At 37.6% G+C, this 27,910-nt stretch overlaps 1 protein-coding gene across 2 annotated transcripts; it reads right to left on the bottom strand.

Annotated features, from left to right (window-relative positions):
- Positions 1 to 26,802, bottom strand: LOC307136766 (prolyl 4-hydroxylase subunit alpha-2-like). Of its 2 annotated transcripts, none has more exons than XM_079834018.1 (16): positions 26,572 to 26,802; positions 26,275 to 26,460; positions 23,309 to 23,403; positions 22,387 to 22,483; positions 22,141 to 22,292; positions 18,559 to 18,714; positions 16,245 to 16,484; positions 15,909 to 16,108; positions 13,527 to 13,703; positions 11,140 to 11,210; positions 7,885 to 7,984; positions 7,350 to 7,403; positions 3,380 to 3,445; positions 2,402 to 2,470; positions 1,836 to 1,932; positions 1 to 374 (listed from the first exon to the last, which is right to left on the bottom strand). In XM_079834018.1, exons 3-16 carry the CDS (start codon positions 23,388 to 23,390, stop codon positions 304 to 306), a joined length of 1,632 nt encoding a protein of 543 aa, XP_079690144.1. In that variant the 5' UTR covers positions 23,391 to 23,403; positions 26,275 to 26,460; positions 26,572 to 26,802; the 3' UTR covers positions 1 to 303. The 2 variants fall into 2 exon arrangements, with proteins under 2 accessions (XP_079690144.1, XP_079690145.1); XM_079834019.1 differs by having other exon boundaries at positions 18,577 to 18,714.
- Between the last annotated feature and the right edge of the window lie 1,108 nt (positions 26,803 to 27,910).

The following is a 27,910-nucleotide window of genomic DNA, read 5'->3' as shown; positions in this document are numbered from 1 at the left end:
TTCAAATTTAGATCATTTTATTGCAAAAGAATACAAAATAAACACTGAAGAACAATAATTTATGCATTACATGAACACAGTGAGTGTTCCGTTATGACGTGATACTCTAAAAACGCTTAATCAATGGGGAAAAATAAAAGTCAAAATACTAGAGAAATCCCGCCTAACAAAGCCCAGCCGGCTCGTCTCTCACTGCAGTAAGTCCTGACTGAACTGATGGCGTCTGGAGTGTCTGATTGTGTCCGTGTTTGCAGACTCAAGGCACAGACGGTAGTTCTGAGTTCAAACGCTGACATCACTGGATCAGTCCACTTCAGTCAGGCCACATGGTCGTCTGAACTCTTGACCTCGCTCATGGATCCATTTGTTTGAAACTGCCAAAAGAGAGGAACTTGTAAATGCGAATTGCTGGCATGGACATTTGATGCATTTAAAACAGCATGATTTTTGCATTTAAACAGTAACTGATCACCAATCCTGTCATGAGCATTGCATAAATGACATAGCCGCTGCACTCATGGTACGGCTCAAAGTTTCTTGATTATCACGCAGGAATGAGAGTATAGTTCCTAGCCATATTGGTCTACAAAAAAAACGACAACTTTAAATTTTCCGTCTGTCTTAGTACATCACAACATGTAAATAGGAAAGTGTCAGCGTTATTTTGTCACTTATTGAGCAGTAGGCTAGCTGGAGCCATTCACCTCCAGTCTTTGTGCTAAGCTAGGCTAGCAGTGGGTGCGTCAGACAGAGTTATGGCACGCACAGATGAGAATGGTATGTATGGACTTATCTTACTCTTTTAGTTATATAATGATGAAAATGAAATATGTTATGTATATCCTTTTATATGGAGCCAATTACAGCTACACCTGCTTAGCATTTATAAATGTAAACATCCATTATTGATATGAAAATACACCAAATCGCATAAAAATCCATATACTATCGTTATCGTGTTTATTAGCTTCTTTTTTCACGTGTTGAAATGTTTCTTTGGGTTTGTTTTTCACGTCGCTCAGAACAAGGAAGTGTACAGGACAGCGTCATCCAGAAGGGCAGGAATTATGGTCACGTAAAATGATTGACAGCTCCAGATCAAAGGAGCGCTTGATGGGTCATCACTGATGCAAATCAGGTAGAGGACAGCTCTTGTAAAATTCAGTGGGAAATGAATAGAAATTATATTCTGTATGACAAAATATTTTGCAAATGAGAGTATAAATCAATATTTTTCCAAATATGTTTATGGACAAGACTTTAACGCACTGTACTGTGTTTTATTCAGCTTTTACATTGATTTTCTGGAGTGAAAACAGACGCTTCATCTTTTGTGTGAAGTACAATAAACTTCACAAAACGTGTTGGCCATCATTCAGACACGGTCCACTACAACAGGCTTGTCCTAATAGTGGATAAAAGCAAGATGACAAATAAGTTATAACTGTAATTACACTAAACTATACCGATTATTTATTTTCTGGCTCTGTAGGCATTATTGTCTGACTCCGGTTTGAACTGAACACCACTACTGACAGTTTCTGACATTTACAGTGCGTGAGATTGTCCTGACACCGGAGCATGAGCTCTTGAAGCTCCACCCTCTTCTAGAAAGGGGGCGGTGATCAGCAGCTCATTTGCATTTAAAGGGGCACACACAAAAACAGTGCTTTTTTTCCCGGGCCCAATAAATAATCAGTGGGGTATTTTGAGCTAAAACGTCACATACACACTCTGGGGACTTCAGAGACTTATTTTACATCTTGTAAAAAAGGGGCATAATAGGTGCCCTTTGAAGAGAATACATCACATGAGTCTGTATTTAGTCCACTTACCCCATTTACTGCCTACTAGAACAGGACAGGCTGCATGTCTCGTTCTGTAGTCTCCTTCTCCACTCTTAAAGAGGTTGTACCAGAACACAGCCGTCCCCTACAGAAAGAGGAGGATAGGAGTTTAAATGCTGCATCTGGAAAATGTAAAACACTACAAGCTGTAGTCAGATCAGATTGGCCAATGCTCGATAGGATTCCAATATATGTAACGACACACAAAATGAGATGGATGAGATTAAACTAACCTACTTTTACTTAAAATTATTTCAAAAATGTTATCATAAAATATTTATTGACAAGGCTGTTGGTAGATTTGGAAACTGACACAAGGGAAAAGCAACAGTTCGGGGAAGCAGACATAGTTATTCGCCAATGCAATAATGTTAAATAACCAAAAATGAGTTGGTTAATTCCTGTTAACTTATTCACATTCTAACGGATCATCATTGATGTAATGATTTCATACATGCTGCATATAAGGTTTATAAAATATTTCAAACTGTGTACCTTACCTTAATATATAAATATAAATATATAAATATATATATATAAATATAAATATATACCTTTCTAGGCCAAATAGCAGCACCAAAATCAGGGAAAACAGTCGCCCCACCTGCCTCGACATCAGTCATCTGTAATGTAGAAAGATTATTCATTTAAAAGAAATACAACATGATATGTCATCAGTGTTTCACATTTTTGTTGTAGAAGTGTAAAAAGATTTACTACTTGTATCGGAAGGGTCAAATTTTTGGAAGATTTGGGCCGCTAATTCAAGTCCAGCCCAAATATTAGGACAGGGTTTCTGCAGGTTTCACCAAGTAAAATTTAAGACTTTTTAAGACCATTATGAATCAAATTTAGGACCTATATCATGCAATAAAAAAAACGTACAAAGGAAATGCAGAATCACAAAATTACTTGCAAAGCAAATTAATTTATTCAAATTGAAAAAAGTATTAGTAAACTTGCACTTCCTCATAGCTCAATCTCAGGATTTCACTAATATATATATATATAATTTTTATTTGTATATTTCTGTAGCAGAATTACAGCACCACATACTGGTCTGGAACGTATACTACATCGTTTTGAGTTTGAGACACGGGGAAAAAAAAGATCAGATAGGGAAAGCTCTGGATTCGTGTGGATGTGGCCTTAGTTTGTGCCTGACGAAGACCTGTTGGTCGAAACGTTGCTATAAATTCGAGCAGTTATATCAGTGTGCGGACATTACATTTGCCTTTTGCTTTAGTAATTTCTTTTGTCCTGCACCTGAGCCCTGTTTGGGTTTGAGGATGTGCATACCTTCTTTGTATTTTGACCTAAAGTGGACCATTGAAATAAAAGTTTAACCAAGAAATATCTAGATGTTTAGTTGTTGGACTTATTGGAGGGCTTGTTTTGAGGGCCACTGGTGTTGTGTGTAGAGTTCATGTGGATCCACAGTAGCTTCTGAAGCAAGACCTGATGCCAAGTCAAGATCAAATCACATAACACATGAGTTCTGGAACCAGGCCCCACAAGATACACATACTTACATAATTTAAAAAAGTAGCCACACGATTTCCAGTGCCTAATGATTTGAAAGCATCAGGCTCATCTTTCTATGAAGATAAAATTTTAGAGTAGAGTAAAGACAGGCAGAGAGGCAAGAAACGCTCGTCTCCGAGCGCACACACATGTACTTACGTAGTTCAGAAAGGTGGCAAGTCTATTTCCATCAACCTTGAGGTTGCTGTCAAAAGGACGCTGCAACAGACGTGTGTAACTTTAAACCAGACTGAAGCGCAGCAGAGGAATATCTCCGCCTCTGAGGCAACATTACTTTACACTTCATATGCAACAAAAAAAGCTGTTCAATCAATTTACAAACATGTACTCAATGTAAAACAATAGCAAAATACCTTAGCTCCAGTGTTTCATATGAGAGTTGCAGGTCAAAATCAAAATCATTGCATTCAAGTTTTCAATCGATCATTAAAAATCCCAATTAAATGATCAGGAAACTTATTACCACCAGTACAAGATTATAGTCCAAACTTTTAAGTTGCAGGCACTTTTTTGCCATCAAGTGACACACTATACCCGCACATAAACATAATAATAATTTCAAAATTCAATTAAAGGACAATTATATGTTTCTTGACCCTACACTTGTGAGCTATCACATCTGAGTGTGTTTTTCAGACATTCTGCTGTGGTTTCAGTTGAGCTACTAACTTTCTATCTTTCTTTCTTTCATTTTGGAAAGCTTATTCATTCTTTTAGTTGGAGAAACGTGGTTGTTGGAAAGCGGATCGTCGTTTGTTCTTATTTAAATATTGTAAATAGTAGCACTCAGAAGTCGTAGGGGGTATTGGGTGCCATCAAAGTCCCTTCTAGTCATTTCCATAGACTGTAAACAAATATGGATGTAGTGTCCGTGACGTCACCCATAGGATTCTGAAGCGCAGTTTTGAAGCATAAAGTCGTGTCGAGCTGGCCGTCGCCATCTTGTCAGCACGTCATCGCACATCACTCCCTGATAACAGAAAATGGGCAAAGAGGCGGGACGTGGGCGGAGCTGAGGTGACGTGATGACTAACAGACAGCAGACAAACGACAATCCACCTGTCACTCAAAGTGGCCAAGCCTTTAATTTTTTTTAAGGCTTTATATAAATGTAAACGAATGGGTTATACGCACAACCGGCGCAACGTCATAGAATGTCTCTGAACAGATTCACGCCCACTTTTAGGGGAAAATAAACTAGACTCCCATAGACTTCAATACAAAATAGTGGCACAAAACAACTTCCGTACACAGCCGGCAGGCTTGAATACCTTAAGAAATCACCAATATTAAACATGTCAAGTAATTATATGTCCACCCTGCAAAAGACACATCCACACACTTCATTTGGTCAATTTAAAAAACATGTCCCGTCATTCTCCCACCGTCATTGGTTGGACGGTGGGACATATAATTAATTGACATGTTTAATATTGGTGATTTCTCAAGTTATTCAAGCCTGCCGGCTGTATACGGACGTTGTTTTGTGCCGCTATTTTGTATGGAAGTCTATGGGAAGTCTAGTTTATTTTCCCCTAAAAAGGGGCGTTGACGAAATTAACAGTTAAGTTCCCGGATGTGCCGGTAGTCCGTATACAAAAATTCATTGCCTCAGTCGTCATGAAGGGCAAAATTAGCCATTTACACCAAAAGCACAATTTTTTTTTTGCTTTCAAAAATGTGTCAAATCGAGCTACAAAGGCTATGCTAAGCTGAACTTAAGTCCTATCGACCAGCTCACTTAGCACAGCGTTTGTGGCTCGATTCGTCGAGACTGTTTTCCAAGATGGCTTGTTTTGCATGTAGGAACCCTCATTATGCTACCGTGTAAGAGGCTATTTTGAGCCTTGTTAGTGGTATTAACTAGAGATTTAATTTGACTTATTCTGTGCCCCAAAGACTAGCGTTATAAGCTAATCTGGTTTTAGAGATAAAACTCTTTACATTCAATTTTCATGAAAACGCATCCCAGAGAACGATCTACTCGGTAACCATGTGTTAATTACCCCTAGGTTCATTTTTCACCGGAGTTGTCCTTTAATGTGTTTCCTGTGAAAGGACTGAGGATGGGAGTAGGATTCGGTATTCAGATTCTGCAGAATCTTAACCAGTGGATTTGGTATTTGGCCGAACCCCAAAAATCTGGATTCGGTGCATCCCTATTTTAAATATATAACGGCAAATGTCCCACCGGTGGAACGGTGACGGTTAATTAATCTTATGAACATAAGAGCTAATAGCCTAGAAATCTAGACGCACCCTAGCGGCAGAACATTTATTTTGCCGCGAGTGTAGTCTAGCAACTCTCGGTAGACCTCAGAGCTGGAAAAACCAAACTCTGGTCAGGCCAATCACAGCGTGTGTAGAGTCGGTGGGCGGGCTTAACATAATGACGGAGCGAAGATGCGGAGGTTCTTGGTGCTACAGGTAAACAAAGAAGCTGACGATCAGCGTCTTTCAAATCGGTTTTGGCCGCTACTCTGGAAGACTTGGAGTTAAGCTTTTCTTTGAGGAAAGAACAGAACGGCACTGAAGTCATTCGTAAGAAAGGAAGATGAGCTCATAGTTTAATCTATCAACTAACGTTAGCTCCGCTTCGGTTGGTTGTGGCGCTATCCTATTGCGTGCAGAGGGAATTTGACAGAAAACCGTTTATCCTGCCCCTCGGATTGAGCCCTGCCAATGGTGTGTTTCCAGACCAAACATCTGGATGTGGGTCTGGCTTTTCAGGCTAAAGAGCGAAATAATTTAACGTAAACCTGATTTAATTTCACTTTGTTAATTTGTAAGTTATTTCTAATGTAATGTTACCAAGATTGGAACGGGTCTAAACAAATGTTGTATGATTAAAGAAGATAAATGGATAGTGTGTGTCAATTGACAGTAAAAAAACACTGATGTAGAGAATGTCTTTATTGTCAAGAGAAACATTGCTACTAATATTTCTTCATGCCCATGATTGCTTTTAGGGATGGGACGGTTATCGCATTCGCGATAAAATGTACTGATGGTTATTAATATCATTTAAAATTAAACCGTGTTTGATTATCACGATTCTCGTGGTAAATCCTGTCCTGTCAGCGGGAGTCTGACGCAGGTGCAGGTTTTTAGAAAACCTTCTAAAAGGACCAAATCTGAGGTGTGGTTTTACAAAAGTCCTGAGGGAAACTTAATAGAGGATGGTCACCCTGTCTGCAGAACAGGACAAAATAAAGTCAAATCTGCCGAGTCGTCTTCGTGACCATCACACACTGTTGTATAGCGAACGCAAGGCAAGTTAACTTTCACCTCAACACCAAAACTATGTCTGGGACAAATACTTTCTCTCACTCTCTTGAAATTAACTTGAAGCTTCCGTGAAGAAAAGTTTGCAGCAAGTGGCTTTGAGCCAAAGACGAACGAACAAGTTCAGACAAGACTAGAGTGACATTTAAGGGATAATAACGTATATTAATTGTACACTTATTACACAGATTTTCTTTACCACATAAATAATTACTGGGACATATGGAATTGAGATGAATGTTTATAAATCAATTTTGTACAGTGTACAAAACAATCGTCCAGACAAGATGATCACAAGAAGTTATGGTAATAACTCTAGTGGTATTAATAGTAATGTCCTCTGATTTCATTTTCAATACAATCAAAAACAGAGACCAAGTTTCTTTTGAATGAAACGAGAGAGCGTTCATTGTGATGCATAGAGAAAGATGCTTGATTTATTTGCCGTTTGTTGATTTTCAAATATAAAACTTGTTGAAATGTTTTCAGTGTTCTTTTTTTAACAGCTTTCATCCCATTTTAACAAAACCGTTATAATATTGATAATCGTGATAATTTGGGTCACTATAAATGTGATGTAAAATGTTCATACCGTCCCATCCCTAATTGCTTTGGTGTGAAATATCATGTGACATAATTGAAAGACATGCAGTTCTTGCACAATAGTCTTACCCGTGAGAAATCATAATGTGGTTCATATTGACCTCCAACGCCATAGTTAGCAACCTACAATGCAACAGAATTCATAAGAACGCTGACAAAAATTATCACAAAAATTCTGTTATAGAATCAGAACGGAGACGATTCATCATTCACATTAGAAAACATCAAATTAAATCATGTGCCTTACCAACATTTACCACAATGCAATGCATCATTCACTAAACATATGCTTATGAGGCTGTATACTACTAAATTAAAAATGCTCATTGAGAAATATTTTTTCTACAAAATTTTACATTTGAATGTTTTTAATTCTGTAACTCTTTATTATACAGTGTTCCTGTTACACATCTTACATGTAGATGTGTAAATGATGCATAATTACAAGCAACTAACCCTAAACCTTACCCTAACCCCAATTATATAGCAAGTACAAGTTAACTCATTTTACTCAGTACTCATTTATACAATTACACTGTAACATGGGCACTATATTAAAGCCGATGGAGAAGAGACATTTCCTGGAGTATTGTGTAAGAATCACCTGTAGCAGTTCTGCAGTGGCCACAGTTAACCCAGTGATGTCCTCTATTCTCTGATTGACCCGCTCGATCACTGGATCATCTTCTCCTTCCAGCCATGCACTAAAACAAATGACAATTCGGTAACACTTTATTTTGATGTGGTATCCTACCTGAATTAATTCACTTCTTAATAAAATCATCATGATGCCACGGCTATAGAAACCATTAATATTATACAGAAACGCAGTATAACAGGGCGTTGCGTCTCTCATGGAGCGAGAATGAATGATTAAATAATTTAAGAGTTATTAACGTTCTCCGACCACCGAAAGCAAATTGTGCAGGTTTTTTTTGCATATTTTACACGAAAGAAAACGCAACAGCATAAATGGTTCTTGAAAAATCTTACCAGTATGACAAATTTATTTCAGGTGAGGTTAAAAGATAATACAAAGTTTTTTACATTTAAACCCCACAAAACTATATTTTAATAGTATGAAAATGTATTAATAACGAAAATAATAATAATAAAAAAAAAAGAAATTATCATAAATTTACAAGAAAAAAAAATAACATTCATCACTGAAAAAACGGGGCACGGATTAGCAAGCCCAGGGTTGACTGTAGGATATAAAAACTGTAAATAAAATGCATTATAGCTTAACTTACTCACCAAAATAGGCTATGATTATTACACAAAACATGCCAATGTGTGCAGTAAATGTACTGCTATTACCCGTCCTCTCAAACAAATCAAAATCCGCTGGGATACCTACGGTCCGTTCGTTTTTAGCCGTGACAGATGGAATAGCGTTCTGTGATGGTGCGTTAAACTGGAGAAGGCAGTATGCGGGAATTTTGAAAATGGCTTTGTAAGTATGTCAATTAATACATTAATTTCTTCTCCTAGCTCTGTCAGCCATTTGGGTTTGAAAAAACGCTATTAAAACTACAGATGCGGTTTGCTGGTTATTCTGACTAGGCTACTAGTACGCTCTCTGATCATCCAATGTGAAATGCCGACGTTATTGTACGCCAGCTCGAAATCTGATTGGCTGATTAAATCGGAGTGATTATCTGATTGGTTAAAGCGCACAGTTTCATTGCCATTCACTTAAGCCAGCGGCGCCCGCAATATTGATTCTGAAGGCCTCAGATTTCTTTGACCTGGCAACACATGATGACTGAAATATGATTGGATAAAAGTTCTAACATAAACAAACACTACTGGAAGCAGCGCAACCAAGAGAAAAGCGATGAAGTTAATAAAATAGACTATTGGGAATAATTTAACACACATTCATGGAAAAAATATATTAAAATGTAAGTCTGTGATTCTGATAGTGATTAGGCCAGCAGAGAAGGCCTTGGCCCTGGCGGCCCACCACTGCTACTGACTATAAGTAACATTGTAACTACGTCCACTCATTCTAACCCTAACCCTACCAGTCTATTAATACTCTAATGAGAGTTAGTACACCTGGGTGCAACGTTACTTATAGTCAACAGAATGTGTTAAAGGGGCCGTCAAATTAAAGTGAAACCCAAATTCTGTTAACCCTCTGGGGTTCTTCATTTATGGGTCACACTCAGGACCTTCAGGTGAAAAATGACCTGGAGGGCGGGATTAAGATAAAAAAAAAAAAAAGAGTTGAGTAAAATCAATGAAATATATTTTTGTTCAATAATATTTTCTCCTTTCTTTTTTGGTGTTTTGAGATAATTTTATGATTTATAATGAATATTTATGCAATAATTATGACCCATTTTTTCCCATTGAATATAATACAAAATTGATATATCTTTTTTTTTTATTTTTTTTATTAAAGCTGTATTTCATTTTAGAGTCAAGCCTAGGCCTCATGAAAGCAATTTTTTTAATGAGATCGGTGCCATCCGGTGGACACATTGAGCATTTTTATCACGCAATAGCACATTTATACCACTATAGTGGATCTTGCGTAGCTTCATCAGAGTGGTCCGAAACTTGGTGAATTTATTGGAACTTGGTATATGAACACCCACAAAAATTGGGGACAGGATTTGAAAAGTCTAAGTGGTCGTAAAAAAAGTAGTCAAACTCAGGACCTTCGGGTCAAAAATGATTTTTTTGTGCATACAATCTACAAATCAGCCAGGATGCAGAAAAAAAGGACTCAACAGTGAAGGGGTGAATCTCTAAAACATCAAGAGTGCAAAACAGACAAAAAAAACTCACACACACACACACACACACTTATACACACAAAAACACAAGCAGACAAAAATGAACGCGTGCCATTCCAAAAGCTAATTGTGTGTGTGAGTTTTTTTGTCTGTTTGGCACTCTTGATGTTTTAGAGATTCACCCCTTCACTGTTGAATCCTTTTTTCTGCATCCTGGCTGATTTCTAGATTGTATGCACAAAAAAACTCTGTATTTTCATATTTTTGCCAATTTCCCATTCATTTCCTATGGGGGTCATTTTTGACCCGAAGGTCCTGAGTGTGACTATTTTTTTTATACGACCACTTAGACTTTTCAAATCCTGTCCCCAATTTCTTTGGGTGTTCATAAACCAAGTACCAATAAAGTCACCAAGTTTCGGACCATTCTGATGAAGCTACTATTTTTTTTTTTAATTTATAAAACGCTTTGGGTCATTTTTGACCCGAAGAACCCCAGAGGGTTAAACAGCTATATCCAATTACAAACAAGTACACTTATTAAATGTATTACCTAGTGAGCACTATGATCAAATCACGGAATAAATGTAAAGGTATAGATCAGGATCTATTTTACTGGAAATTCAATGAAGAAACCAACAAATTCCTCAATATCACCATGACCAAGAGCACGGTTGTACTACATATCAGCAGCCAAGCACAAGATAATCGCAGCTGTGCTGACGTCTTTTCACATTACTTCATCACTTTACATGTGGAAATTCTGCGTGTGATCTACAGACGACACGCAAAATTAAAGAACACCGACACAGCCGGATCATTTCCATTATGACCAACACAATCTACCCGTTAGCATCTGGTTTAAGACATGCTTTTTTGGGCAGTAAATAATAATTAATTTAAATAATCTTCTCACATAAATACTGGGTCTGAAAGGGAAAGTCCTACAAATGTATATGCAATAAGATCAGCCGCAAAAATAAGTGCTAGTTTCTCATTGCGTGTCTTTAGTAAATCCTCACAGTAGTTTTTAAATCTGGCCCTTGATATTCTAATCAAGCCAGACATGAATAGAATTAGATGATTTGATGTATATGAGATGTGCTCACCTTTTGGAAACTCTATAATGGGCAACCGTCAGAACGCCTGTTTTGGGATCTCTCACTGTGGCCCTCGCAAGCTACAGAGAAAAAAAACATTATTAGATTTGAGACAGAACCAAAATAGAGTAAAATAACATGCATAGTATTTCAGTTTCTTCACATTTCTCAAAGCACTGGGAACTATATTACAACATTTAACAGGATAGTACATCCAAAAATGAAAATTGTGACACTATTTAAAGGCACAATATGTAAGATTTTTGGATTAAAATATCCAACATCCACTAGAACAGTGTTATATATTTTGTTGACTTGTGTACATTATCCCAAATGTTTCCAAGAATGTTTAAATCCAGAGAAATAAGCGATTTTAACCAGGATACGGACCGTCAATGACATCATACTCGCGTTACCCTCCGGTTTTATTTGATAGAAACCATGGAAACACCAAAGGGATGGTTCACCCAAGTATGCCCTTCATTCTTTGATTTGATTTGACATTATGGCCAAGGCAAATTATCTTTAAAAGTATTAACCAGATAAAAGTTATTTGACGTTGGCTGAAGTCTGGGTTAATCTTAAACGGCTGCTTCAGTGCAGGAGCCACAGAAGAGCTACAGGACAATGAGCACAATCTCCTGAGACATGACAATAGGCTAATAATAATTCATTATTAAGGGCTGTTTTCTTCTACAAAATTAAATATTTTAAGTTAAATGTACAGTGCAAGACATGTAAAAAAGACAAGATAACAATATTTGTGTAGCCTGCCTGACAGGGTATTTTCACAGACTAAGACGTCACGTCTCATACAGTATTTAAAATAGCATATATTAGGGGTGTAACGGTACACAAAACTGACGGTTCGGTACGTACCTCGGTTTTAAAGTCACGGTTCGGTACGTACCTCGGTTTTAAAGTCACGGTTCGGTACAGCAGTTTTACAAAATTGCTTTTTATTCATTTTTATTCAACAGTGGTTTAATGAAAAAAAAACTGTGTCTGTCCTTAAATGAATTAAATTATAACTAAAAGTTTCTTAAAGATATTGTAAACTATATATGGAGCCCTTACTTACATATTGCTATTAAAGATTAACAACAGAGCCCCAACTATTAGCCTAAATTCAGTTGCTATTTATTTTTAGATATAATAATCAACACTCATAAGCTTCACAAAAGGCAGTTTTTGCATTAACTTCTAAATCTAATTATTATTATTGTTTCTCCAATTCGTTGTTGAAATATAATCATTTAGTGGCTGTAATTCTCACGACAGGTTTATTTAAACACATTAAATAAACAAGACATCACTAACAGGCTAAGTAGTTTATAATGAATATATAGGCTAATATAATGAATATATAGGCTAATATAGTGCATGTATTCAGTGAAAGAGTTGATTTCTCTAGTGACCTGACAGCTGTGGACACTGAATGACTTCTGAGGTAAATGTGATTCTACATGAGATTGTTTACAAGCTGTTTTATTGTCTTTCCATGGTTGAAACACAGATTGAGCGATTACACGACATATGATACATTTCAGTAAGTTGTAATGTATCCTCAACATACCTTAAGAGATATTAATTTATGTTTATTCTTTAGGAAGAGATGATCGCGTTCACTCGCGCTGCCGCTAAAGTTGAACTGACGCGCGTCTATCAGTCACGTCACATTAAAGAGCGTCAAAACGGCATTTATCGTTTGAATCTCGTGATAAAATGGACTGAATACTCAATATGTCTGTGTGGGAACTCGGATAGAAGTGTGTTCAGCGCTTTAAACAAGCCAACTGTGAACTGTTAAAGATTACATTCATAACCGTTCGTTACACACGCGTGCACCGAACCGAAAACCCTGTACCGAAACGGTTCAATACGAATACGTGTACCATTACACACCCTAGCATATATGCATTAGTTTGTTATATTCTCAATTTAATTCACAGAGCAATCCCTGCAAAGTTTAATTTTGCAGGGATTGCTAAATTAAACTTTGAAGAGAGGTGGCCTTCAATCGGTCTGGCTCAAAAGGCTTGCAAATTGTTTTCATTTAATGTGATTATTAACTTTCATAGAGCTTTGTTGTTTTACAGCATCTGTGTCCTGTGGTCACTAAAACATAAATTATTGCTAATTATTTACATTTCTCTTGATTTTAAAATTAAAATTTTCAACACTGAGCTGGTTTCTTCAAACTGGAGGCAGTGACTGTCAGATTGTACCATCACAATTTGATGGACAACAAATCAGTTTTCTAGTGCTTGCTGTCTTTTCCACACATAAATGGCTCATTTGGTCTGTGTGATTTGTTTTTAAATCATCTCTGGATGAACTATTCCTTTAGACTGGTCTAATGGTTTACATACGGTCGATAACACACACACACTCACCTTGGGTTTGGCCAACTCCTTGATCTTCTCGATCTCTTCGTCTGACAGGGCGTCCAGAAAGCGGACAATATGAGGACTGTCCCACTCATCCTCCTCCTTCATCGGCTTCAGCAGCAGACGCGGGTTCCTGTTGCCGTCCTGATAGCGGCAGAACAGTCTGCTACGTCTCTTCTGAGTCTGTTGGGGAATTAAGATGAAATAAAAAAGGCTTCATGACATTTTGAGACTATTAAATATTTTATAAGAACCTACAGCTTATTTAGGATGATGTTGAGTCATCAAAATTTGTTCATACAAATTAAAAAATATTAAAATAATTCATGAACTTCCCCTCCCTCTTGCAGTGACATCTTCTCTGATGATGCGTTTACAAGCGTGAGGGCGGGGCAACATGTCACTCACATGAGATCAACCAATAGCAAATCACAACCATCCAATCCATTCCCCATGGACAAAATCAAGTCCCGCCCTACATTTTTTCTAGTTCGAGAAGTCCTTTCACTTGGATATACTGTGTCACATGGGCCAGATTTACGAACAGCTTGCGCCGACACACTCTTTTGGTGTTAAAAAACTACTGTCAGGATTTACTAAAGACACACAGTAAAAAAAATTTGCGACAGGGTTATTTTTGCGGCCAACCTTATTGCATATACATTTGTAGGAGTTTGTGATGACAAGAGTTTAAATCCCCAATCAGAGCTTTTCTTTTAAAAGTATACATCTTTTTCTTTTTTACATCTTCATAATTTTCTTTCTGGTGTTTAACTTAATCTTTATAGTTTATAAAGTTACTTTTATGATGTATGGATGCACTATTTTGGGCTTCAAAGTCTCAGGTACCATTCACTTCCATTATAAAGCTAGGAAGATCCAGGACATGTTTTAAATAGAACTCGGATTGTTTGGCTGAAAGAAGAAAGTCATATACACCTAGGATGGCTTGAGGGAGAGTAAATTATGTGATAATTTTCATTTTTGGGTGAACTATCCCGTTAAGTGTTCTTAGGGCCCTTTCACACCTACGTTGTTTGGTCTGGATTTTCAGACTTTTCAGTTTGGTTCGAATCAAAATTACAGGTGTGAAACCTCCCCTGACCACGGTCAGGACCAAACAGACGAGATTTGGTCAGACGAAAAGAGGTCATGATCAAACTGAACAAAGGTTCGGTTCGTTTCTAGTGTGAAAGCATTTTCTGTATGGTTCGTACTTTCAGAGCATTTACAGGAAGTTCCTGTTTATGTTTAAATATTATGTTATTTTTAAATTTAATCAAGGCTACATTGATTATGAAAAGTGAAAAGATGCGCAATCTGTCAGAAGACACAAGGTCAGAAATGATTTAAAAAAAATTGTGTTTGATTTTGCTTAGAAAGCCTTTCTTTAATGTGAATTTCGTTTTGTATAAATTGTATCTTAATTTTAATCAAAAGTTTAATCAGATAATTGCCTGGATTTAATAAATAAGAAGCAAATAGTCTATAGCAGACAATAATCACGGGAGCGATCACATGCTTTGCACATGAACTAGAGCGGGTCTCAAATAAACCGAAACTCAGCAGATACTCGTCAAACATGAGAAATATGTGTATATAAAGCTTGAAATGTCCACTTTTAAACGTAACGAAAAGAAAATAGTGAAGCAATGCGCACTGTTCAATAGTGGCAACGATATGCGTCCGTTCATTCATTCTTGTCAAAGACGCTGACGTCAGACGCACGTCTGTTTACAAACCAATCAATGTCCAGATGCCGCCCACATAGATGATGACGAGTGGACACAAGTGTGTCATGTAAAGTTCTTTAGTGCGCTCGCATAATTGCAATGTGAAACCAAACCAAAACTAACCGAATGTTTAAAATGTATCAAAACATGAACTTCGTTTCGGACCTTGGTGCGGACTTCCAGGTGTGAAAACACCCTAAGATTCAGCCACGAAAGTATACGCTCTTCAAGTGGCCTTTTATGTTTATTCATTATTTATTAATATTAGTCCCAGACTGAAAGCAGCATGCACTGATATATCTTAACATATGTCAGTGCCATTGTTATGTCTCAAGATGCACACCAGTAATATTTTTTTCTAACATTAATAAAAAGCCCTAATTAAACTAAGGCTTAATCCTGGCTTGATCCAAGCCCTGTCTGTGAAACCAGGCCTATTTGATGTTGTAACATGAGACTAGTGTGATAAAATCTATAACTCTTGGTCCCGTTCATAATCTGCATATTTATATACATATAAAATAAACAGTTTGAAACATGAGCCACTGCAAATAACTCAATAACAACTGCTTACAAAAGCAAAAATGTGAAGTTTTTAAGGGTAAATATCTGAGCAATCACATTTCCCAAGTCCTCGTGGTGCATTAGGGCTCACCATTTTGACGCCCTCTCCCCTGCAGAGGGCCTCATAGACCTCTCTCTCAGGCAGGTAGTCTTTGGGCCGCTCATACGTGTCAAGCTGAATGGGCCTTTCGTCCGCGAGCTCCCGTTGGCTGCGACCCATGTCCCTGAGCTCCTTAGAGAGCAGCTGCTCAAAGTAGCGCAGGTTTCCTCCTGCCCTCTGGTGGCTGGGATCTGAATTACACAGCATAGGATTTGCAATGGTTAGTTTACTTATTAAATCTGATGTATCATATTATGGATATTTTCCTTATAATCTATACATTTCAATATATTATCAATATATCAAAAGAGAGAGACAATAGCCTACCAATGGCCACCAAGCGTCGGGTGAGTTCGATGGCTCGTGGCAGATCGCCCATCTGATAGACGGAGTAACTAAGATAATCTAAAATATCAGCCTTGAGCGTCTTGGCGTCTTCTCCCGAGTCCATCTGTCTCAGCGCCTGCTGCATCCACAGCACTGCATGATAGTAGTCGTTCTCATTGTAAGCCAGTTTCCCCATGTCAAAGCAGTCATCCACCGTCAACAGAGCATTATAGCGCACCCCTGTGGACAGAGCATCACATCATTTATCACAGGGCTTAGTGGGGATTTTACATTGGAAATCTTGCTTACTTGCAACCTCTTTTTAGGAGAATTCACATAAAGCACAGTTATAAATAAATAAAAATTGTTGCAAGCAGCAATTATCAGGGCCAAGCACAAAGAAGACGACAAGTCATGCCAACATGGCTGGGAGCCTCAAACCAACTGCAACATTGAGACATTTTAGGATAATTTTAGGCAAAATGGCTAAAGTGTGAAATACAATCACTAGTATTATAATTGAATGGTTTCGACCAATAGGTGACGCTGTGTCCAAATTGATACGTTGTGGTCAGAGTGAGGTGAAAATGACATGCAAAGTTTGGTGTCAATATGCCAAAGCGTTGCAGAAATGCAGCCTCAAGAGTCATTTTGGCATCATGCCTCAAATTTGTTGCTGTGGTATATGCAAACGGTTTTGTCTATAGACACAAAATCCGTAACTTTTTTCCAGAACAGTCCGAAGATGATCTGACACAAATTTGGTGAAAATCAGACCAACTGTCTAGGAGTAGTTTGAAAAAGTACGTTGTAAAAGAAAATCAAAATGGTAGACTGGAAGTTTGGCTGACTATGGCAAAATTGGCATCTACTGGTTCTTGGCATGACCCAATGAATCTATTAAGACCAGTTGCAATATATTACAATAGGCTAATTTAATCAAAAGTTATTAGGCTATAACATTTTTGGAAATTTCACTATAACTTTTCACAACAAGATGGCACTGCCGGAAACTTTAAGTACCTTCTAAGCATGGTTAAGACACTTACAGAGTTTACTTGGTCGATAAGGGAAAATTGGGTATCGTTCGACTCAGCATGCTGCACCAAATCTAAAGAGACTACTTTTGTGATTTTTGGCCAAACCGTTCAGAAATTATAAGCAAAAAAGCCAATTTTTCATATCTCCTGACCACAAGGTGGCACTGCGCCGAAACTGGTCATGGTTGTCATAATACACACCAAGGCTGAATCCGAAATCGCCCCATATACCCTCAAATAGAGCATTGTTTGAGGGGACAGCCATTTGTAGTGGTGTCTGAAACCATAGTGGACGTTACTGAGTGCACTCATTCAATCCCAATAACGAGTGTACAGCTGATGTACACACAACAGGTGTCCGACTTCACACACTCGATTTTCATCCTTCAAGTGCACTATATTAGTGGATAACGTAGGGAATAGTGATTGAAGTTTTAGGGGGCGATTTCGGATTCAGGTCAGAAGTTTGGTCAGAATACGCTTAAGCGTTGCAGTAGCCTTGGCTTTGGCTTGCTCTTCATCACATTAGTTTGCACGTTATTCAAGAACGGTTTGACAAATCAACTTGAATTCCATAACTTTTTGTTCGGCATGGCCTGAAAATGATCTGGTTCAATTTTTGCAACCAAACATTTATTTTTTCCAGAAAAAACTAAATGGTGTCCCTTGTGGTTCCAAAGTTTTTAGCACAAACGTTAGTGAAACTTTGGACAGTTGGTGGCGCAAGAGGGGTTGAGTTAGAGACTACAAATGTGTTCTGGTAAAAGTTCAGACTGTCTTCTATCAGTGTGCCAAATTTCATAAATTTCCTGCAAGTGGGACTCAAGTGCAGGAGAAGAAACTGAAGTATAATAATAAGAATGCCAACGATTACAATAGATGCCTACGCCCTAATTAAAAACTAGGAAATAAGCACATACATTTACAAAAGTACTACAGCTTCAACTTCTTCTCATGAAAATGTTATTGGAGTCTCAGAAACCCATTGCACTAATAGTTAGGGTTTGATTTGTTCTCCCTTTAAAATGTTACAATGATGGGTTTTGTTTTATCACCATCAATTAAACTATATATTGTGGGCACTCTGGGCTTGGGAATTTTCCAATTGAGAACGGGCAACACATTTCTATCTGGATGCTTTAGATCGGTCATGGGCCCTGTGTCTCACCTGGTTGCCCAGAAACATTGCTCAAAAAGTTGCCCTGTGTATCATCACCATCAGAGCCCTGTATTAAATGAAAACAAAGAGATCTGAAAGCAAGAGTTGGAGTTACCAGAGTGCTGCCTCTGACCTGGCAGTTTGCCTTTGGAGAAACTCTCAGAGTCCAGTTTATACGTGTCCTGCAGGCGCATGAGCGCTTTGGCTGCTCCCTTCTCATCCTCCTCATCAGGGAAAAACTGTCTGTGCACAGACATGTTTGAAATGAAGCCTTCAGAGCAAAAGAGAGAGAGAGAAAAGAGCTTTGAGGAGGGGTTTTTATTAACATGACTTGACTGGATATAATAATGGATTACTTTTAATGACACAGCACTTTGCCCAATGAGCATTATGTGATCAAATATTTTTGATTCCAGGGTTCCACTCTTTTTCAGCGATCATTTTCCAGGACTTTTCCAGGATATTTAAAATTTTACTACAGTGAGAATAAAAGACAAGGATCACTCCTAAAGTAATATATCGCTCTCTAAGTCTTTAAAAGGCGCACAGTTTATTGCCATGACTTAACTATTAAACCAGTTTTTAATATGAGCTCTTAATCATACATAATGACTAAGGAAGCTTGTTTCCGCCACAGAATTTTGAAAAAAAGGGTAATTGCGACATATCTTGCTATTCTGAATTTTTTTTTTTTTTGCAATTGTGATTTTCCTCGCAAAAAAAATCTGTCTTTTTTCCCTCAAACTTTTGGACTTTATGTCAATTCTGAGAAAAGTAATAAATGCAAGATATAAACTCGATATTGCGAGAAAAAAAGTCAGAATTTCGCAATTCTGAATATATCTCAAAATAATTCTGAGTGATATCCCACCGCTATGGGCGTTGGTTATGGGGTTATGGGGTTGAAAACATGCGGAACTGGCTCCTTTAGTCTATAGCCTCTGGCCAAAAATCCTCAGATGACACAAAATGACGATATTTGCGTCATCGGAGGATTTTTTCCAGAAATAAAATGCATAATTCTCTCGTCTCAGGGGGATATGAGGGGGGAAAGTACCATAATTCAAATATACTACCGGGTTTCTACTGATACAAAGCCTAATGCTAAATCACTGAAGTTACCCTTTAACTTTTTTTTTTATAATTTTCCAGGACAACAACAAGTTTTTCCAGGACATTTTACATTTTCTCTAACTTTCCATGTGTTTTCCAGGACTGGAAAATGTATCATACATTTTCCAGGTTTTCAAGGTTTTCCAGGACAAGTGGGAACCCTGTAAGAGTTATAACTGCATACCTGACCGATTTCCTACTCTATACAGCTGTGATAGATGCATGTCTCTCGGCTGCATGCCACTTGGTGATCTTTCTTCTCACATTATAAGTTTAACTCAAGTACTCTCTGTATTTCATAATAATCTGCTTCATGTTGGGGTCTCCCTGTCAGGGTTACTTCCTGTGACTGGCTTACTGAACATTATCCTTTACTTGACTTTCATTTTAAGTAGAAACATTCTCAAGAACTCCACGTGTCAACATGTGTGAGTTGTGAGCATGTGTTGCAACAAGTTCACATTAGGGTGAGAGGGAAAATAAATCAGCGTCTGCAATGAATGACTGTATTCACAACAATCAGGCAGTTGAGATTTGCTGTATAGTGTATATTAGTGTACTGTATGTTTGCAGATTTGTGTTGCTTTTTGTTATTCTTGGTTTCTCACAACTCGTGTGTTTTTCTGGGTGAGACGGAGTGAACTGCGGCACTAATAGACTCTCACATGTGCATTTTGTTTTGTGATTTCACCGGAAAGAATAGAGTCTCTCTCTGCAACGGCATTAACCCCTAGGAGCCTGAGCTGTTTTGGGGCCCTTTAGAAGTTGACATGCTCTGACATTTGTGTTTTTTTTCAGTTGCTTCTAAAACACATTAATGGCAAAAGTGTAATTACACTCTATTCAGCACAAACTGGGCTACCAGAATATCTAAGCAACATGTGTGTACATGCTTGTATTTTTGAGAGAAAAATGTTTATGTGTGGTTTTTGAGAAAACAAAAAAATTGGTTTTAAAATTAAGGCCTCAAAACGCACAATAGATATGGGTCCACAAGACTTTGAATAATGGGTGTTGTTGCCAAGAGTTTTTGCTTCAAACTGATGTGAGAATCATTGAGCCTACTCATTCACATAAAACAATACACTGATTTAAAATGTGTAAGACAGTTTATCTTCACAAAGCCCGTATGCGAGGAGGTGTGATATCTGATGAATAATGATGAGTATCACCTGAGAGGACAAGTATTGAAAATCAGTCCCTCCAGAAATGCATAATCAGTCAAAGTCCGCATATTTATTTTTTCAAATACGCCGCACTTTCGCCGCATAAATTGCCTATTTCCGCGTGCAAAATATGCGGGGCTAGCATGATTTCATAATCCCCGCATTTTCGTTGCAAAAAAGTCATATATATTAGCTGATAGTTGAAAAATGTTCGTTTTACTTCACACAAGAGCCGCCATTTCCTCTATTGTCATGGGAACGTTTTGAAGTGACGTAATTACCCGACGTGAACGTCATCGAAAAGCTGCAAACCCCCTGGTGAAACCATAGATATCGGTGAAACCATGATGAAGCACACAAATTCCCATTTGCCAACAAAAATAACAGCAAAAGACAGCGCAAAGCAGTTTCCCGGTGTGTTGACCGATTTCAAAACACGGCATCATGAAGCTTCGAAGCGTTATGAATCAGTGAGTCGATTCAGCGGTTTGGATCACCAAAGTCACGTATTTCAGCGGTTTGACACGCGATCCGATTCATGATTCGACTCACTGATTCATAACGCTTCGAAGCTTCATGATGCTGTTTTTTGAAATCGGTCATCAGTATAGAAGTCGTTATTTAGGGTTTTTTTGCGCACAAAAACTATTCTCATTGCTTCATAAAGTTATTGTAGAGCCACTGTAGAGAGATGGACTTTGTAACGACGTCTTTAGTACCTTTTAAGTGTCTTGAGAGTGAACCGTGCATTGAGCCAATGGAGGCCTTTCTGAGCCATCAGATTTACACTAAAATATCTTCATTTGTGTCTGAAGATGAACGGAGGTCTTGCGGGTGTCCAACGACATGAGGGGAAGTCATTAATGACAGAATTTTAATTTTTGGGTGAACTAACCCTATGAGAGATTGCACTTTGTGCATTGGAAGCACTCAAATGTCTGTTTTGTAAAGCTACCTCTGTAAAACAGGAAGTTATTTATTCATTTTTTCAGAAGTTGTAGCATATTCCTTTTGTTAAGCTACAGAACTTGTTTGACTCAATGTTTTGTAAATTTGAGCCGTGTGTTTATTAAGGTCTTCAATAAAACAAGATGAGAACTTAAATATTCCCAGCACTTTCAGTGATGTTGTGCTTTTTTTCCTCTTTTTCATCAAACCGCAGTTTTTGCAAGTTCCCGCAATTTTATCACATAAAATTGCATAAATATCCCGCATTTTCTATCGCATTTTTTAAGAATACGTGCCGCATAATCAAGGATTTTTGCCGGCAACAATCCCAAAATAAAGCCGCATTTTTCTGGAAGGACTGGAAAATGCTGACCATAGCCTTTTACTGATTGTTCACAGTTTAACAGACGTTACTACCACAATTTGCGTGAAGCATCATGGGTTGTAGGAAAAAGGAGGATAGACTGTACCATCTGATGGGTCTTGTAGAACCAGGCTCTCTAACTCCGACCACTCCGTGTTGAGTCTCTTCATCAGCTTGTAGGCGTTCACCGGGTGAGCCAGGAAGCCTTCGGGGTCCGACGTGGATGCATGCGTCAGCATATCTAGTTTATTAGCCCAGCTGATGACAGCAGATGGACACCAAAAAATACAAATGAGTCATGGGTTCATGTGAAGTCATACAAAAAAGAAAATCATTTTAGTTAAAGATTCACCTCTTCACAGCTTCAAGTTTCAACTCTTCTGCCTCGATGTACTCTTTCAGGGATTTGACCAGCTCCCTCTCTGTAAATATCAGGTCTGTCATTTGGCCTTTACCATGAAAAAAAGAAATTAAAGGAATTAAAAGATGATTCGGCACATTTATTCAAGCTTTACCATCCTTGAGATCCTTGAGTAGAGCCAGCCATGACTGGGTAATATCTTAGCACACTCGAAAAAACAATGGGCTATTTCAACCCAAATTTGGGTCAAAAACCCAAACCCAACCATTGGGTCAAATTTTTTAATTAAATGTAACCCAGCGGTTGGGTTTGTCCATATTTGGAATCGACTAAAGTCAGTATTGGCAGATCACACTTCCCAAAAAAAAACCCAGAATCGGCCAAGAAAATTGCAATCGGTGCATCTCTAGCATTTTCAATTTGCGCAATTTAAAGGGTAATGGAAACGCGGCTAGTGTGAAGTTCGCCATTTAATAAGAAAATGAGTTGTTTTGGCAACTTGGTTTCAATAGAAGCAGTTTTTGGACTAATAAGGGATTTTTGAGCTCTGAAACGAATAATCCAGTGTGTTTTACAGCATAATGGCCTCTTACTGTCAAGGAATCAGGGAATAATTCTCAATGCATGACCCCAATACAAAATGTTTATCATTAAAGCGTCAGTGTGTAATTTCGGCAAGATTAGTATCAGCAAATGGAATTGCAAATGTAATGTTTGCCAAACACTCCACTTGCCAGGCAAACAGCTGTGTTTGGGGTGGATGAGAAGCTCAAACAAACAGCTACATTGTGATAGCACTACAAAGCCTCAGTATTTACACGGCTTGGGGAAATCAGACCTTCCACTGGCTTGCTTACAGTACAGTTGTCTCTGCAGGTTCAACTGCATAAAATGACTTTATTAAGAAGTTTACCGATTGACGTGAAGATTTCTGCTTGTGTGTGAGAAGAGAAGAACAGCAGAGCCAGCAGCGTTAGCTCCAGAAATGGTGCCATCGTCAAGCAAAACCTACGAGAAAACCAAACATTTTAGAAAAGTGCAAATGTACTGTATATACCACTGGACTTGTTAAAATTGTTCAAATCAAATTTGTATACACACACACACTCACAATACCTGTCAAAACTTTGGAAACATTACAATTTATGTTTTTGAAAGGAGTCTCTTCTGCTCACCATGGCTGCATTTAATGTAATCAAATGCAGTAAAAATGTAATTTTGTGCATATATTTAAAAGTGTAATTTATTCCTGTGATCAAAGTTGTATTTTCAGCATCATTACGCCAGTCTTCAGTGTCACATGATCCTTCAGAAATCATCCTAATGTGAGGATTTACTGCTCTAGAAAAATGTATGATTATTATCAATGTTGAAAACAGTTACGTACATTTTTTTTCAGGATTATTTAATGAATAGAAAGTTCAAAAGAATGGCATTTATCTGAAATATAAAGCTTTTGCAACATTATAAATGTCTATACTGTCACTTGATCAATTTAATGCATTCTTGCTGAATAAATGTATTAATTTCTTTATTTTCTTTCTCAAAAACAAAAAACTGCAGAGTCGTGCAGACTGGAGTAATGATGGTGAAAATTCAGCTTTGATCACAGGAATAAATTACATTTTAAAATATATTCTAATAGCAAACAGTTATTTTACATGTTAATAATATTTCACAATGTTACAGCTCTTTTTGTATTTTTAATAACAAAAATGCAGCCTTGGTGAGCAGAAGAGACTTCTTTAAAAGCATTGAAAAAATCTACTTTTGACTGGTAGTGTATATATAGGCCTATATACTTGCAAGTCTACATATGTGTGTCAAGTATTATTTTGTTTTACTATTGAGGGCAGACATTAAATACTAAGCCAAGTCAGGGAATAGTCTGCAGAAAGCGCTTTGGTGTTTAACCACAAATGGGTCAAGAAACAGCTGCAGAGTTTTTCTTAAAGAAGAGTATGACCAGAAAAGATGCTTGTGTACTGTAGATCGGAAAAGTTGCCATGTAACTAAGCGACTATACAACAGTATGTGTTTATACAGGAACTAATTCAACAAAGAAATGGAATAAAATCTGAGACCAATATATTCAGCTTGATGTCTGACTCAGTTGTTGTTGTTTTGTTCAGATCTACCAAGAAAGTGGTATTATTTATACTATTAATGCTTGAAATATGATGTAATATAGATAACAGCCACTGAATGGATTATATTTAACTTTATGATTTGTATAAATGGAATTAGTTGCAGTCACAAACAACAAACTTTTAGTACAAAAGTGAGGTTGAGAACGAACTAATCTTTTAGCTGATGACCAGTCATTACTGTCTCAAAGAATAAAAACCTGCCAGAGCGACCGGTTTAACTGGGCGTGGGTGAAATTGGTTGAAATGGAAACCACAGAGAGCATCCACAAGTCTCTTAAAAAAACTTCACCATAGAGACCTCACGATCCCATTCGTTTTTAGATTCAGGAAGTCACAATCCAAATCCAACACAATTTGACATGCATCTCAATTTTTTTTGCAACAGATTATGTATAAAACTCCTACTATTTATGCATCAATCCACTGTAATCTGGCTCTGAGAAAGAACCAGAATCTCTCAGTTTATCTATTTTTCCCCCACCCCTATAAGAGGCTGTGTATATTTGTGCAATATGGTTTTGTAACTTGACAAACAAGCATTAATACGCAGTCAGATTCTTAAACATCTGGAGTTCAGACTCTGCCTTCGCACCTACTTTTAAAAGTAAACTCACTGTCACTGTCATGTAAACTCAGCTGTGTTGACTGTCTTTAGCCGCTCTTGTTTGTGCTAATGGTCCTTCTTAAGGGTTTTGAATGGAGACAGGTCATTGGAAGAAGCTGAAAATAGGACAATTCCCTCTCTACCGTTGATCTGCCTGCTCATCCGGACAGAGCTAGGAATTCAGATGAATCAGCAGTTCGTCCAATCATTTGCCCTAAGGCAAATAATGTTAGTGTACCGTTAGAAAACACTTCCTCTAAACTCTCGTATGTTTCTGAAGTCGGTGCACAAGAGTGATGACGACACCTTCTAGAAAATTTCCTGTCCACATCATGAGGATTTGCTGCTTACAGCCACTGCAGAATATCAGCAAAACTCTGCTATCACTTAATAAAACTATCAATTATTTCATAGCTTCCACTGACTTCAGACACAGATGTTTGCTTTTATAAACATACAGTAAATAATAGTTATTCATATTAATGAGACTCATCACTGCAGCTAACGGTGACCCTTGAATTCAATGTGAAAAGTGGAAAAAAAAAATACATTCAGTATATTTAATCTGATTTAACATATGCAGGGGGGGAAAAACACTTATCCAAGACTAAAATACTAAAACTCATAAATTAACCTAAAACAAACACCTTGTATTTAAAGTGTTCAAGAAATAGAGAGACATTTAAAGCAATATATTTAATTAAAACACCATTTTATGAAAACTAACCATGGTTTTACTACAAATAAAACCAAAAAACATGGTTATTGAACCACAAGCATGGTTTTGTTACACTAACCATGGTATTTGTAGTAAAACTGTGGTAATACTTTGTAATCAATCTGCCAAAAAAAAACATGTTTACTACACTTTTACTATAATAATACCTCGTTTCTTCATCTGCTGATAGGCGACACTTTCAAACGTGCATGCAACTGATTCCAATAGCCTACTCTGAATAACAAGAATAGCGTTAGGATAAGAAACATTGTGATAACTAAGGGTTATATAAAGGTGAAATGTTGGAGGTTTAAGTCATGTTGCTTTTGCATGACATGCAGATTTGTTACAAAGCATACACTCGACTTAATTAAACCTGAAAACCATTCAAATGTATGAGCTCTTACCTCGTTTTGAGTTGAAAGTAAAGTGAGATGGGGCAGAGCCACTAAAAGAGTTTTATAAACACTCCTCCGCTGTGTTTTGCAGTGATTTTAGTCGCTGCCACGTACAGAAGACCCAACACTTTCCACACGCACCCGCAATCCTTCTAATAAATGCGCATTCACATTCCACGACTACATGACGATCCGCTACATAAGGGGAAACATTTAACAAACAGCACTTAATGGCGTGAAATACAACACTTTATCATCCGATCCATATTTGACTACAACCCATCTTCATATTTAAATTCAACGAACCTCTAATGGCATCTGAGGACATCTCTGCGTCGCCATAGCCTTGATAATACGAACGAGAAAAACGTTTAAGCGGAATTTACTGTTTTAATCCTCTTGTGACCAAAATAAATGCCGGTTTCTGGATCGTAATCGAGGCACTGAATTATAATAGAGGCTTACTCCCCCTGAGGTCGACCAATATCTGAGATCGACACCATACTGAAGACCAGAGTATATACGGTGGTTTACGGTAAAAACGAATCATGCTAGACTGCACGTTCTCTTTTTGACTTGGGGCTCTGGTGAATCATTCAGTACTGATTATGATGTATGTGACATTACCTATGGGGTATAATATTTCCTTTATTTCAAATAAATAGATTATGAACCACAAACATATTTTAATGAATTAAATTCACACAAAAAAAGATAAAAAACAATAAAAATGTACAAATATGTCTTTAAGTCACAAACACAACTCTGCCTGACATTCATTTGTGAATGGCTTTCTGTGTATTTGTGGATCGTTGCAAGCATTTGTGGATTTCGGAACAATTCTAGCGTCAAGAGGACCATTGGCCCAAAAAAACACATATTTTACCCCCCAGAACACGATTTTTGTTCCGTGATTGAGATTTTTTTACCCCCGAAACGCGATTTGGCTTGTTTTGGGCTAGTTTTTAAAGGGCTAGTTCACCCAAAAATGAAAATTAGCCCATATTTTACTCACCCTCAAGTCATCCTAGGTGTATATGACATTCTTCTTTCAGACTAATAAATTCTGAGTTACAGTGAGGAAAATAAGTATTTGAACACCCTGCTATTTTGCAGGTTCCCCCACTTAGAAATCATGGAGGTGTCTGAAATTGTCATCGTAGGTGCATGTCCACTGTGAGAGACATAATCTAAAAAAAAATCCAGAAATCACAATGTATGATTTTTTAACTATTTATTTGTATGATACAGCGTCAAATAAGTATTTGAACACCTGTCTATCAGCTAGAATTCTGACCCTCAAAGACCTGTTAGTCTGCTTTTAAAATGTCCACCTCCACTCCATTTATTATCCTAAATTAGATGCACCTGTTTGAGGTCGTTAGCTGCATAAAGACACCTGTCCACCCCATACAATCAGTAAGAGTCCAACTACTAACATGGCCAAGACCAAAGAGCTGTCCAAAGACACTAGAGACAAAATTGTACACCTCCACAAGGCTGGAAAGGGCTACGGGGAAATTGCCAAGCAGCTTGGTGAAAAAAGGTCCACTGTTGGAGCAATCATTAGAAAATGGAAGAAGTGATTACACGCGTTTGTGTAAGAAAAATATCCATATTTAAAACTTTATCAATTAATCTTTCG

Source organism: Gobio gobio (genome assembly GCF_949357685.1).
Source record: "Gobio gobio genome assembly, chromosome: 14".
In the NCBI taxonomy this organism is placed as follows: Eukaryota; Metazoa; Chordata; class Actinopteri; order Cypriniformes; family Gobionidae; genus Gobio; species Gobio gobio.
The sequence above is the reverse complement of the archived record's forward strand: the minus strand, read 5'-3'. Positions and strand labels throughout refer to the sequence as shown.